General features: G+C 51.1%; 1 protein-coding gene across 4 annotated transcripts in view; it reads left to right on the forward strand.

The window, feature by feature from the left end:
* Positions 1-14,042, forward strand: part of ADCY1 (adenylate cyclase 1) — a gene marked incomplete at its 5' end in the record, with an annotated part of 122,103 nt that overhangs the window by 40,146 nt on the left and 67,915 nt on the right. For all 4 annotated transcript variants that reach the window (XM_082632857.1, XM_082632859.1, XM_082632858.1 and 1 more), the window contains one exon: positions 1,390-1,501. In XM_082632857.1, the coding sequence (XP_082488983.1) occupies positions 1,390-1,501 (112 nt within the window). The remainder of the gene's footprint in view (positions 1-1,389; positions 1,502-14,042) is intronic.

Consider the following 14,042-nt stretch of genomic DNA (forward strand, 5'->3'; position numbering starts at 1 on the left):
TCATAGGCTCAGTGGGGAAAGCTGCCCTGCAGGTAGAGGATTACAACTGTGGACGTTAGGCTTGTCATGGGGTGAACGCAGCATCTTTCCAAGCTGGGGCAGGGCATGGTTGACGTGGTGGGGCAAGGGCCTCATCAGGGAGAAGCCTCTCTGAGATGTGGGTTCCTGGCCCCTGCCTGTGATGTGGGTTGCTACTCTCTGGCACGAGGTATTATTGAAAATGCAGAACTGAGTTAAGATCTGGCATCAGGAATTTTAAGATATGAACACAATTGTGTAAAAAGAACAAACGACTTCAGTTCCACATCACTTTCTTCATTTAAACTGGAGATGCATGTTTAAGTCTCGCAAACGCCTCCAGTGTACCAAGTGTGTGATTTCCCAAGTCTCACAGCTGAGGGTGCTTTTGGCTGCAGGTGACAAAAGTTGGCCATGCAGTGTCTTCAAGAGTGAGGGGGGCTCTCTTTCCCCTGGGGTGAGAGGTCCAGAAGTGGCACCTGGCTCTGGTCCGGCAGCTCCGTGATCAGGCCCCATGGCCTCTCCCAAGTGGGTTCCATGGAACACCTCGTCCTGAGATAGGCCCCTGACCCCATCTCCCTCGTCCCTCACACGTGGGAGGGTCAGGGTGCTTGGGGGACTCGTCGGGAACCCCAGCCTCTCCCAAACGTACAGCTCGGGGGGGTTCTCCGTTGTCCTACAAGTTCTCTGTCCTGCCTTGGTCCTCATTACTTAAGCCTTTTAAAGGCTTTCTAGCATCCAGGACGCTGGCTGTGTGCTATGGGTGGACACTGAGTAGTTTAGACTGACCCAGGTACTGTAGTAAACGGATGCCCAGCATATAAGAGAGGTTGCCCCTCCCCACCCATAGCCGACTGAGGGGCGACCCTGCGCGCAGCACAGGACTCCCGTGAGGCTCTGACAGGGCCTGGGCCTCAGTCGCCTGCATCACCTGTAGGAGGTGTGGAGGAGGGCTGCTCATTCCTTAAGAGCACGTCAATTCTGCTCACCTGCCACCAGCCACGACCCCGTCACAGGGCCACCCTGGGAAAAGGGACAGGCCTAGTGGACGTTGAGCTATTCCCCTGTGTCTGGGGGACACCGAGTATATAGACAGCATGCGGTGGTACTGCTGCTCCCCTGTGTCCTGGGAGGAGCCCTGAGTGGCTCCAGCATTTCCTCCCTCTATGACCAAAGAGTTTCCCTGGCTTCTCCCAGCCTCAGTCTTCTCACCTGTGAAATGAGAAGAGCAGAGCCTTCCTTTTCCGCTGCTTGAGGAATCAGCAGGGGGCTCTAGTTTCAGGTGACATGCGAAGGTAACGTCCGTCTGAGTGGCAGGAGCCTGCCCGTCTGTCGGCAGAGGAGGGCAGCTGGCACCCCTTTGTCTTGCAGCATCCTCTTCGCAGACATCGTGGGCTTCACGGGCTTGGCATCGCAGTGCACGGCCCAGGAGCTGGTGAAACTCCTCAACGAGCTCTTCGGCAAGTTCGACGAACTGGCCACGGTAAGCGCAGCCTCTCCCTTTGTCCGGAGAGGTGAACTTGAGTTGCTCCTGGGGTGACGATGTGCCAGGTGGATCCCCGTGTTGGAGACGTGACCTAGGCTGGTTGGGACGCGGGGTTCACCTGTTGTTTCAGCCTCCCTGTTCGCTGGTTCCTTCCCTGGGACCTGCGCGCTGCCTTTGCAGACAGGACGACGCTGCACCTGCACAGACAGCGCCCCCCAGTGAGGGGCCCGGGCAGCACGCGGCGCCGGCCGAGTTGTGTGGTCTTGCGCACAGGCCGCCCTCCATCTTCTGTCCTGAGGCAGATGTCGCTTGGGCTGGCCTTGGCGGAGGGCTCCTTGGAGCAGGCCTGTGCTGCCCTTTTCCGGGCCCGCTGCCTGTCCTTGAAACTTGCCTGCTGGGGGTCAGTTGGTGACGTCTCAGGATGCCCGGCCCCCTTGCTCGCTGCGGGCTGAGCGCCAGGGTTTTGAACTCTTCCTGGAACAGGTCACATCTAAGGCCTGCAGAGGTCAAGCCAAGGCTAACAGCCTCGCTTGCAGCATGCAGGCCTGGGACCCCGACACCCACCTTCCCTGCCCTGCCAGGACATGGCGGGAGACACAAGGACACGGACAAGTTCACCTTCTCCTTCAGCCTCGCTCGAGGTGGACACAGAGGCCCCTGAATGGGTGGTTATGAGACGGACAGAGGGAGGGAGGGAGGGGTCGGCAGATTCTGTTTGGCCTGTTTGTTCATTTGCTGACAGTTAAAGCTCTTGGAAGGAAGAGTGAATGTCCCCTCAATGAACAGGGTGAAGAGAGGACCCCTGGCTGGGCCTGGCTTCTGCAGTGGCCAGGAGTCCTGAGGGACGCTGGATGTGTGTAGGGGGCTGGGTGGAGGGTACCGCGTGGGCCACAGACTCGGGCCGGCCTCTGGGCAGGACACAGAACACCAGGTCCCGGCCTTTGCTCTTGCCTTGCAGGAAATGCGAGCAGAGGTCACACTGCCTGTAATGTCGTTTTGCTGGGCATGGAGCTGCCTGTCCTCGAGGCCCTGGCAGCCTTTGCCTGCGTGGCCACTGGACTTGCTCCCGGGAGCGAGGCTGTGGTCTGTGCAAACACGTGCCACCTCGCCTTCCTGGGAGAAGGCCTCCCGGGCGTCCTCCCGCGGACAGGGCTGCCTGTGGTTTCAGGGGAGCATAGAAGAGGCAGGGAGGGCATGAGCGTGGCCTGTGCCCGTGCATGGGGCTGGCTGTAGGGCCTCCAGCACCTTTTGCCTTTGGGTCAGGATGCGAGTTTTGTCCGGTGCGGTGGGTGACTGGCGGCCGGGGGCTCTTACAGTGCTGCTTGGGAGCTTTCTCAGGCCTGCTGCTTCCTCCCCCCTCACCAGGAAGCTTCTGGACCAGGGTCCCGCTTGGCCCACCAGGGCCTCTTTTCTGAGCATCTGCTGCTGACGGGAGGGCCTGTGCTCTTTGCCTCCTCGTCCGATTCTGTCTTCCCAGCAGCTTGAGGTCAGCATTGTGGTCCCCGAAGGATCAGGGCCAAGTTTGGTCAGTGATTCCTGGTGAGCAGTGCCGCCTGCCCCTCTGCTGTCCCTGGGAGACCCCCCTGCTCCAGGTCTCTCAGGACATAACCTGCTTCCCAGCCGGCCAGGAAGGCCTAGGAAGTCTTTATGGATTTTCCACTGGTGCTTTGTCAGATACCTGATTTGCAAATATTTTCTTCCCCACTTTGGCCTGTTTGTTCATTTGCTGACAGTGTTGTATAAAGGGCAGAGATTTTAGTTTTTATGCAGCCCAGTGATTACTTTCTTCTTTTGTGGGTGTAGCGTTCCCAGAGGTGGGCAGTCCGCTGGCCGGCCCCACCTGTGCTGTGTTCTACTGGAGCAGACGCAGGGCCCACCCCGTCCAGGGGCTGGAGAGATGGGCCTCCCTGGGTGGGAGAGTGCGGGCGGAGATGGTGCCCCGGGAACACCCAGGTCTTCGTTCTCAGGATGAAATGTGTGATCTGGGGGCTCCCTGTCCTGTGCTCTTCCTTCCTAGAATACAAACTCCATCTGTCACTTTGCCAGTTTCTTCGGTTTTAAATCAGCTGCAGGTGTGAGTGTCACCTTGAGTTCCAGGCCTGTGCCCTCACCCTGGCCCTGGGGGCACCTCTCGGGCCCATGTCCCAGCTGTGACATCCACTGCCCCTTTCTGTCGGCACCGCACCCAGGGTGCATGTGGCAGGGTGTCCACTGGGCCTTCTGGGGCATCACACGTTCCCTCAGAATGTTTCAGTGTTCCATGTGTTTCCTCAAATTGTTACAATTTGCCTTTTTTTGTTGTTAAATTTATCCCTAGGTATGTCATTCTTTTTGATGCAGTTGTAAATGGGATTATTTTCTTAATTTTACTTTCTACTAGTTCGTTATTAGTATATAGCAATGTGACAGATGTCTGTATATTGATTTTGTATCCTGCAACTTCACCGAAATCATTTATTAGTTCTAACGGTTTTTTTGATACAGTCTTTAGAGTTTTCTGTATATAATATTATGACATTTGCAAATAGAGACAGTTTTACCTCTTTTCCAATTTGGATGCCTTTTATTTCTTTTTCTTGTCTAACTGTTCTGGCTAGGGCTTCAACACTATGTTGAATAAAAGTGGTGAGAGTGGGCATCCTTGTCTTGTTCCTGATCTTAGAGGAAAAGCTTTCAGCTTTTCACCAGTGAGTATGATGTTAGCTGTGGGCTTGTCATACATGGCCTTTATTATGTTGAGGTATGTTCCGTCTCTACCCACTTTGTTAGACTTTTTATCATGAAAGGATGTTGAGTTTTATCAAGTACCTTTTTTGCATCTATTGAGATTACTATATGATTTTTATTCTTTATTTTGTTAATGTATTTGTATCACATTGATTGATTTGTGTATGTTGAACCATCCTTGCATCCCTGGAATAAATCCCACTTGACCGCGCTGTGTGATCCTTTTAATGTATTGTTAAATTTGATTTGCTGATATTTTGTTGAGGATTTTTGCATCTATGTCCATCAAGGATATTGGATAATTTTCTTCTTTTGTGCCAGCCTTGCAGGATAATGCTGGCCTTGTAAAATGAATTTGGAGGTGCTCCTTCCTCTTCTGTTTTTTTGAGAGTTTGAGAAGGATTGGTATTAATTCTTCTTTGAACGTTTGGTAGAATTCGCTGGTGAAATCATCTGGTCCAGGGCTTTCCTGTATTGGGAGTTTTTGATTACTGATGCAGTCTGTTCAGATTTTATATTTTTTCATGATTGAATCTTGGTAGATTGTATATTTCTAGGAATTTATCCATTTCTTCTAGGTTGTCCAGTTTGTTGGTACGTAAGAGATTTTCTCTTTTATTCACTACTAGGCTCTTTCACCAGGACACTTACTAGTGTCTGAGATGTTGGATTAGATACTTTTATCAAGGGAAGTGCACACCCTCCAGAGAACAGGTGCTGCACACACTGGAGCCTCATGGTGGGTTGACTGGAGTAAGAGATATGTTAGGTGTGTGTATGTGTACGCATGTGAGTGAGCATGTGTATATAAATGTATGTGAGTGTGTGTGTACATGTGAGTGCATTGTATATACATGAGTGTGCATGAACATGCATGCAACTGTGTACATGTATATGTGTGCATGTGTGTACATGAGGTAATACGTATGTGAACATGTAGGTGTACGTGTGTGTACATGTGTGTTAAGTTTTTGTTTAGATTTTTTTTCCATCTATGCTCCTGAAGGATATTAGTCTGTGGCTTTCTTTTCTTATGTTGTTTTTATGTGGTATCAGGGTAATGCTGATTTCATAGAAGAGTTGGGGAGTATTTCCTCCAGTTCAATTTTCTGGAAAAGTTTGTGTAGAATCGGTATTATTTCTCTCTTAAATGCGTGGTAGAATTTACTGGTGCATGGAGTTTTCTTTGTGGAAATTTTTAACTACAAATTCAATTACTTTCAGTACGGCTTGTCGGGTTATTTATTTTTTTTCTTGAATAAACTTGGTGTTTTTTAATCTTTCAGGGAGTCTGCCCATTTAACCTAAGTTGTCAAAATTATTAGAATAAAGTTGTTCACACGATTTCCTTGTTATCCTTTTAATATTTGTAGAATGTGTGGTAATGGCACCTGTCCCATTCTTGATTTTGGTGATTTGTGTCTTCTTTTTGTCTCATCATTCTGGCTACAGATTTATCAATCTTATTAATTTTTTGAAAAGAATTTGCTTTTGGTTTCATATATCTCGATTTCAATTTTATTAATTTCTTTATGATTTTTTAATTATTTTGTTTCTTCTGCTTATTTTGGTTTTCATTTGCTCTTCTTTTTGTAGTTTCTTAAGGTAGAAGCAGAGACCATTGTGTTTTAGATCTTTTTTCCTCTTCTGATATAAGTGTTTAATGCTGTGAACTTCCTCTGAAGTTCTGCTTTAGCAAATTTCTGATATGTTGTGTTTCTATTTGTGTTCAATTCAAAATACTTTATAATTTTCCCTTTAATTTTTCTTAGATCCATGGATTATTACGACATTTGTTTTCTGAGGGAGTTTGCAAAGATCTTTCTGTTTTTGACTTCAAATTTAATTTTACTGTGGTTGGAGAACATACTTTTAAAATTTGAATCCTCTTAAATTTATGGCCCAGAATATGGGCTTCATTCATTTGTGTGGTCTACGTGTGGCATATTTCCACGTTTTATCTTTTTTTCTGTTTAATTTCCTCTAGTGTTTCTTTTTCTCTTTTTTTTAATACATTTATTTTTTTAAATTTATTTTTGGCTGCGTTGGGTCTTTGTTGCTGCGCACGGGCTTTCTCTAATTGTGGCGAGTGGGGGCTACTCTTGGTTGCGCTGCATGGGCTTCTCATTGCGGTGGCTTCTCTTGTTGTGGAGCACGGGCTCTAGGCGCTTGGGCTCAGTAGTTGCAGCACACGGGCTCAGTAGTTGTGGCTTGTGGGCCCTAGAGCACAGGCTCAGTAGTAGTGGTTCACGGGCTTAGTTGCTCTGCGGCATGTGCAGTCTTCCCGGACCAGGGCTCAAACCCATGTCCCCTGCATTGGCAGGTGGATTCTTAACCACTGTGCCCCCAGGGAAGCCCTCCTCTAGTGTTTCTTGCAGTGTGGGCCTGCTGGTGACAAATCCTTTCAGCTTTTGTATTTCTGAAAGAACTCTTTATTTGGTCTTTATATTTTTGAATTTCTTTTTTGCTGGGTATAGACTTCTAGGTGCAAAGGTCTTTCCCCCAGAACTTTAAGGATGCTGCTCTTAGGGTCATCTTTCGTATTGTTTTCAACAAGAAGTCTTCTGTCAACTCTTTGCTCCTCTGTATGAAATGTCTTTTTTCTCTGCCTGCTTTTAAGATTTTCTCTACATTGTTGGTTTTCAGCAGTTTGATTTTGACGTGCCTAGCTGTGGTTTTCTTCAGGTGTCTTGTGCTTGCAGTTTATTGAGCTTCTCGCATCTGTAGTTTTCATAATATTTGGGGAAAAACCCTCAGTCACCGTTTTACAAATACTTTTCTGTGCCCCTCCTCCTCTTCCTTCAGGAACACCAGTTTCACCCACGTCAGGATGATGATCTTGTTTTGTTTTGGGGGTTCTTTTTCTTTCTGTTTCATTTTGGACAGTTTCTACTGCTGCGCCTTCAGGTTCACTCATCTTTGCATCTTCAGCGTCTAACCTGTCACATACCAACCAGTGCAGCTTCCAGCTCAGACATTATAGTTTCATCTCGGATCTTTTTTCCTTCTCGTTGAGGTGACTGTGAGGAAGCTCAAAATTAAAATGGCCTCATTCCCTTCTAATTTATTGCTTTTTTTCTCTGTTCTTTTGTGCATTGATGTTATGTGTTTTAAACATATTTTCATTCTAATCTGCTGGTGTCCTGTTTTGATGAGCACCTGGACATGTTTTTCTCATATGTGCTTGTTTTGTGTCCAAGTGCCCGGTGAGGAGGGTGTGGTGACCCCAGGGATCCAAACCCATCCTTCTTTACAAAGGTATCTGCCGGGCAGTTAAACAAACACAGAGTCTGTTTGTCTTAGTCTCCACAGGAGCTGACGTTTTATTTACCCCGATCCACGGCTGATGACCACAGATGGGCACTATGTTTTTGACCTTCCCCCCATTTATTGGATCCATTTTAGATTTGTGTTTGCTCTGATCTCCGTGTGTATTTGGCAACTGGCTGCCCCCTTTGGGTTTATGGAGAAGCACCTGTCCCGGGCTCAGCCCTGCTCCACCACCACCTGTTGGGGACGGGGCCCTTCTGTGGATCAGTTTTCTCTGTGGGAAAGTGAACTGGCCGGACAAAGCAGACGTCCCTCTGGCTGGTTCAGGAGGTGTGGGCCAGCGTGGAGGGTCCTTGGTGTGCCCGCTACAGAGACGAGCCCGAGTCCTAGTTGTCTTCTTATCAGCAAGGCCACCTGGGCTGGTTGTGGCCCCCTCCTCAGGGGTGACAGGCAGATGAGGACACAGTCCTTAGCTCTGGTCATGACCCCAGGAATCCTTCAGGGACTGTTTCCAGAGAGAACTTGTCGCACTCTTGTCAGTTCTCAGTCCCGAGGTGGCAGTTGCCTGGCACAGGATGGGGATGCATTGGATTTAGGACAGTGCCGGTGGTGCCTGGGGCCAGGAGGCCGACCCACACGCGTCATGGGTGTTAGCAAGCGTGGACAAGTGCGGGAGGCTCAGAGTCTGCTGAGGGGCTCTCCCTGGGGATGCCCGCCCTTGGACTTGGCCAGTCTGCACTGTCCCTGAACTCGGACGCTTCGTGAGCCTTTCTGGCCCATGCGGACCCGACACCGAGGGGCTCCTGGACAAGAGTGTAGGGGGTGCAATTCCTGAAAGATGACTCTGACGACCTGTGTTAGTGAGGACATTATTTTTCAGTTATTCGTGTTATTCTGGATGTTTCTGAAAGGGACCCACGGAAGCTGGTCCAAGGGCAGAGCTCCCTACCCAATTCCGAGCTACTCGGGTGTGTGTTCTGGTCCATCCTTCCTGTCCCCCCTCATCCCTCCTCCTCCTCGGGAGACTGTCCTTGGGATCATTTCAGAGGGTCAAGCCTTCCTGTTCTGACACCCTGGTCCTGTAGCTGCGCAGAGTTGGCCGCGTTCAGGCCTGACACATGCTCGTGGGTCAGTTGTGACTCTGCTGGACGGTGTTCCTTTAGCAAAGCCACCTGTGCACCTGCTGTCAGGCAAGGAGTGCTGGAGCATAAAGACAGAGTCAGGGAACTTACAGCCAGGGTACTTACAGCTCGGGTGGGGAGACCTTGAGCCAATTTTGCAAAACCAGGACTTGCTGAATGAGATGTTTGCTACAGTGTGGTCAGGATGTAAACAGACATCGTGAGCACAGCCTGGAGGGTGTGGCGGTGGAGCTGTCACCAGAGCTCAGCTTGGAAAACTGACCCAAAGGAACGATTTTAAGTGATCAAATAAGGTATAGAGTAGAATCCCAATTTTCACAATGTCTGTGCACACACTTACGTGAGTGCCAGAGAGAAAAGGCTGGAATGAAATATTCCAGAATAACTGTGGTTATTGCTGAGTTGTGAGTTATGATTTTTAATTTTCTGAACTTTCTGCATCCTTGATGATGAACCTGGATTTCTTTAATTATCCCTTGATTAGCAGGGAAGAGATATTGTTTCTTTTTTTATTTTTATTTTTCGGTACGCGAGCCTCTCACTGTTGTGGCCTCTCCCGTTGCGGAGCACAGGCTCCGGACGCGCAGGCTCAGAGGCCATGGCTCACGGGCCCAGCTGCTCCGCGGCATGTGGGATCCTCCTGGACCGGGGCACGAACCCGCGTCCCCTGAATCGGCAGGCGGACTCTCAACCACTGCGCCACCAGGGAAGCCCTAGATATTGTTTCTTGAAAAGCCAGTAGACGTTTGGAATTTGAAGGAGTCTGTCATTTGTATCAGGCCACCCGTAGAAACTCACCACCCTGTCTGCTGGGAGGAAACCTTTGTTCAGCAGCTACGGTGGCCCAGGCCCCTGTGTGGGGAGATGTGCTCCAGGCAGAGGGAGGAGAGGGGTGTGGAGGGCAAGGCTCACTTGAGGCCTGAGTGGGGAGCCGCGGTAGAGGGAGAGGCAGGGTAGCCTGAATGGGCCCCTTCAGCGCCGTGCAGAGGAGGAGGATGTGGCTCTTCCACGCATCACCAGGGAGGCATGTGTTCATAACTGGGTTCAGAAACCAGCTCCCCGGTCCCTGCTGTGTGCCAGCATTGTCTTAGGTGATAGGAATGCAGCATGAATAAGTCAGATGTAAACCCTGCCCTGAAGGTTTTAGAAAATTCACACAAGCACAAAGGTAGAGACAATAACGTAGCACCCTCCCCCCAGGCACCCACAGCCCATCCTCGACAGTAACTAACGTCTGGCCAGTCTTGTTTGGTCTGCACTCTCCCCACAGGTCCTGCCCAGCCCCGCACGGCACGCTTGCATCCTTGGTGAGTAGCTCTTCCACTGAGCACCTACGGCCAGCACCACCTCAAGGCCCCTGTCGCACCCAATTGCAGTGACTGCAGTCACAGGTTCCTGAGTCTGGCTCTGGGCTTGGTCACCCTGCTCGTCTCAGGCACGTCTCTTCTTCAGAGCTGGTTGGTTCCAGTCAGGATTCACATGAGGTGGACGCGTGTCTGGATTGTACCCTTGGGTTGGGTTACGGAGGTGTCAGTGATGACGCAGAAGCTAATGCCATAGAAGGATGCTCATGGTCCCCGAGACGAGGGGACACACCAGGCCATCCAAGGTCACAGGGCGCCACTGGGTGCCCAGGTTGGCAGAGGGGGCTGGGAGAGCAGGGCGGGGCTTTATTGGCGCTTCCACGGGAAGAGGGGACAAGCAGATGCAGGGCTGGACAGTGTGGATAGTGAGGGCTCTGGGCTGTCGGTGTTCCCTGCGGTCTGGTCCCTGCCCTGGTAATTAGGGTGGGGCCAGTGGCCGCAGTGTGAGAGCCCGCAGAGGAGATGGGGCTTCTGATCTGCCGGTGTAATAGGAACAAGCCATTGTTTGTCTGCAGGAATTAGCCAGCCCTGCGCGGTGGTCATCGTTCCCTGCCAGCAAGGCCCCCCGAGACGTCAGACCTTCATAGGATACAGAAAACAAAAACCTGGATGAATACACACACCGTATTCCGTGGATATGCCAAGTGTTTCTTGGTTTTGGTTTTTCCTTGTTAATGCTCCTGCCCTTTGTGGCGGCTCAGCCCCAAGGCTGGGTGTGTCCTGTGCTTCTCCTGAGCCAGCGGACCTTCTCTACCTGCCTTGGATCCTGGGCTTGCTCATTTGTGTTGACCACCCTTCCCTGGAGCGCAGTGCTGTCCCCAGCGCACCCCTCTCCGCTGGCCTCCTCCCTCCAGGGCGTGTGGGTTTGAGGTTCCCGTGTTGTTACCCGTCTCCCATGACATTGCACCCGAGGGTCACAGCAGCTGCGTCGAAAACTTGGCCCATCAGTGTTCACTCTGGTTGACACAGTGATAGTTTTCTGATCCTGTTGTTTCCTCTGCATTTATTAGCTTGTGGTTCTTTAAAAACGAAGAATAGTTAGTCCTCAGCTCTTTCGTTATCCTCAGTGGATGCTTGATTCTTTTCATTTCTTTATCAAGTTTCAGGACTGGAACCCTCCAAAGGGGTGAGCCGTGCCGTTGCTTCCTGCTTCCTCGTGACTCAGCCCATCCCCTCTGAGCGTGGTCCTGCCTCACAGATGCGGCGTTTTCCAGAAGCCCTAGTTTCTTTCATGGGGAAATGGTTTTTCCAGCCTGTAATCTGGGTGGTCTCTGGTCCTGGGACTTTACAGGAGCCAGACATGGAAGCTATGTCTTAGAAAAAGAAAAATTCCTGAATGAATTCTGAGTTCATATTGATCTTTCCAATTCACTTAACTTCTGTGATTCTTATACTTGTGTCCCTTTTCCTTTGATGCTGGAAACCCTAATGACAGTAATAGAATTTTTTTGCTTCACCCTTTTATATACAGTTGATTCAAAATAGCGTTACCCATATTATTCCCCACAATAAGACCATTGAATACAATCTAAGATTTCTTTAGTGGTTTCTCTCGTTATCTTGCCCTTGAATTACATCCCACTAGATATACAGTCAAGTACGTGTTTTCCTGTCTCTTGTGAAACCACTTGTGAAACCACCTGTGAATTGTGCTACCAACGTGGTCACAGTTATTTCATTTTGGTTTTATTTTTAGGCATTGCTGTTCTAAATTTAATTTTTCTTTTTTAAGTACATCAAATATTTGCACGGCTGTGTCCCACAGTGCAGACCCTGAGGCAAGCTACGCGGAGAGAGGGCCGACCCACCCCACCATCGCCCCGCGCCCTGTGCAGTTAGGCATCTGTGCTCTGTTTGGGGTTGCTCTTCCACTGTTCCTTTTGGATACCAGGAGCAGATGGGTACCTGTGACTATTTATTATTGGAGAGTGTGCCTCAGTGGGGCCCGTTGATGTCTCTTGGGCGTGGCTGAGGCTGGAGAGACTTCTGGTCGTGAGTCAGTGTGGCTGGTCTCTGCTGTAGGACAGACGTCTGTGCGTTCTTGGGTTCCAGCTCTGTTGCTCCTGTGTGGTCCCTCCCCGTGGGCAGGAAGCCCTCGGAGCACAGGGTCCTCATCTCTTCCCTTCGCTTATATCCGTGGTCCTTGTTGCGGTGGGTGCAGCGTGTGGGACTCAGTAAAAGGAACTGCAGGAATGATCTATGAAAACTGAAGTTGAAAAGATTATGTGTCCTACTTTCTAGCGATAGCCGTGGTTTGTATTTTGGTGCATTTCTTTTCAGCTTTGTGGGGACTCAGCAGGTTAAACACTGAGCCAGCCACCTAGAGGAACATTTTCTAAACTCTCTTATTTGGTTTTCCCACTGACGGCCCAGCGCCGTGCAAAGTTACCGTGACTTGGCCATTTGGTTTTGGATACTGTCATCTGGGGATCAGGTGCGGTCACTGGGTCATTTCAAGCTCTCTCTCTGCACCTCCCCTCCCCCAGGGGTGCCACCAGGTCTTGGGAGCTCCCCAGCCTTCCCAGAAGCCAGCTGCAGTGTGGGGTCCTCTCTGGACCCCGCTGTTTCAGAGCCGGCCTCAGAGGGGTTTGGGCATCTTCCGGTTCTGAAGTGGCAGTGGCTGTTCCTGAGATCCCACTGAATTCTCTGCTTCTTCCCGGGTCCAGGGCTGGGCGGCAGGGTCGCAGAGCCCTTGAGTGTGGGAGTCTCTGCCGTCCTCTCGGGCAGGGCCAGCCGGGTTCAGAGTTGACCAGCGGGCCTGCAGACCATACCTGGGAAGCAAAGGAGACTCTCCTGCCTGGATCCCCCGGCAGCCCCTGTGCTTGCCCATCATGTCCTGTCACTCCTGTCCCTTCCAAGCAAGCCCCGCCGGCCCTCCTCCTCCGTTTTCTTTCTTTGCTTTGGCTGGGAAACAGCTGTTCAGGTGTCACAAACGCTCCCTGCAGGGGAACTCCAGGCGCTAGCTTTCCGTATTTACAGTGAAGATGTTGTTATCTGAAACACCAAAAGCAATGGAAAACATCGTTTTTTTGGTCTCTTAAGCTTGTTAACAAAAGTCAGGAGAGTTGAGATTAAAAAACAAGGGGACGGGTGAGCATTTCACTTCCCCAGTCTTTCCTGAGCCCGGGAGGGACTGTCTCAGGATGGTTGCCAGCGACACATTTGTCGCTGACGGGCTGTAACTATGCTCCTGTGTGTGTTGGCGGGTCCAGCGGAGGATGGCTGCTCTTCAGGAAGTTCTCCCCAGAATGCGGTGGGCCTCATCTACCTGTGAGCCCGCGGCCTGGATGTCACTTGCTAGATGCCCCCGTCCTGACTTGGAGAGCACCCATGCGGGGCAGTAGGGGTCGCTCCTGAGGCTCGCCAGGGGCACCACTTGCCTTCAGCACAGTTTACAAGAACAAGGGTTCTTCAGCACCTCCTGTCCTGAGGGGTCGGCCATCGGATATCCCACCCAGCCCCACAGAGACTCCCTTTCCTGTGGCGGCCACTCTTGAGTCTCTGTGTCACATATGACAGTCCGGCTCATAGGGTGGCTGTTGGGGGGGCAGCCCCACCCACGGCCTCTGATTTCCCTTGAAATCTGATGGCACAACTGCCACTTACGACCTGCCCGTAGGATTTATGGCCCATTCACACACACACACACACACACACACACACACGCGCGCGCGCGCACGCACACCTGCCCGCTCAGTGGCCTTGTACCGAGCAGGGCTAGTCCCAGGGTCAGGCGTGTCGGGGACACGAAGAGATGAACAGAAGGCTGGGGTTATGGGGCATGGAGGTGGCTGGGATCTCTGCAGAGCCAAGCTGGGGGATGCAGGGATGTCCGCAGTCACCCACACTCAGCATCCCACGGAGATGCTGATGGGTGGGGACACCTGTCATCCTCGAGGTCCCCAGAGGCAGGGCTTGGTGACCTTAGAAATCTTCTGCAAGAATGCTGCCGACGTGGGGTAGGTGCTCTCACTTGTGCGGGCTCCTCAGAGGGAGGGGTCTGGCTCACCAGATGGACAGCTGGGAGGGGGCTGG

This window comes from Mesoplodon mirus (genome assembly GCF_964341445.2).
Source record: "Mesoplodon mirus genome assembly, chromosome: 9".
Classification (NCBI taxonomy): Eukaryota; Metazoa; Chordata; class Mammalia; order Artiodactyla; family Ziphiidae; genus Mesoplodon; species Mesoplodon mirus.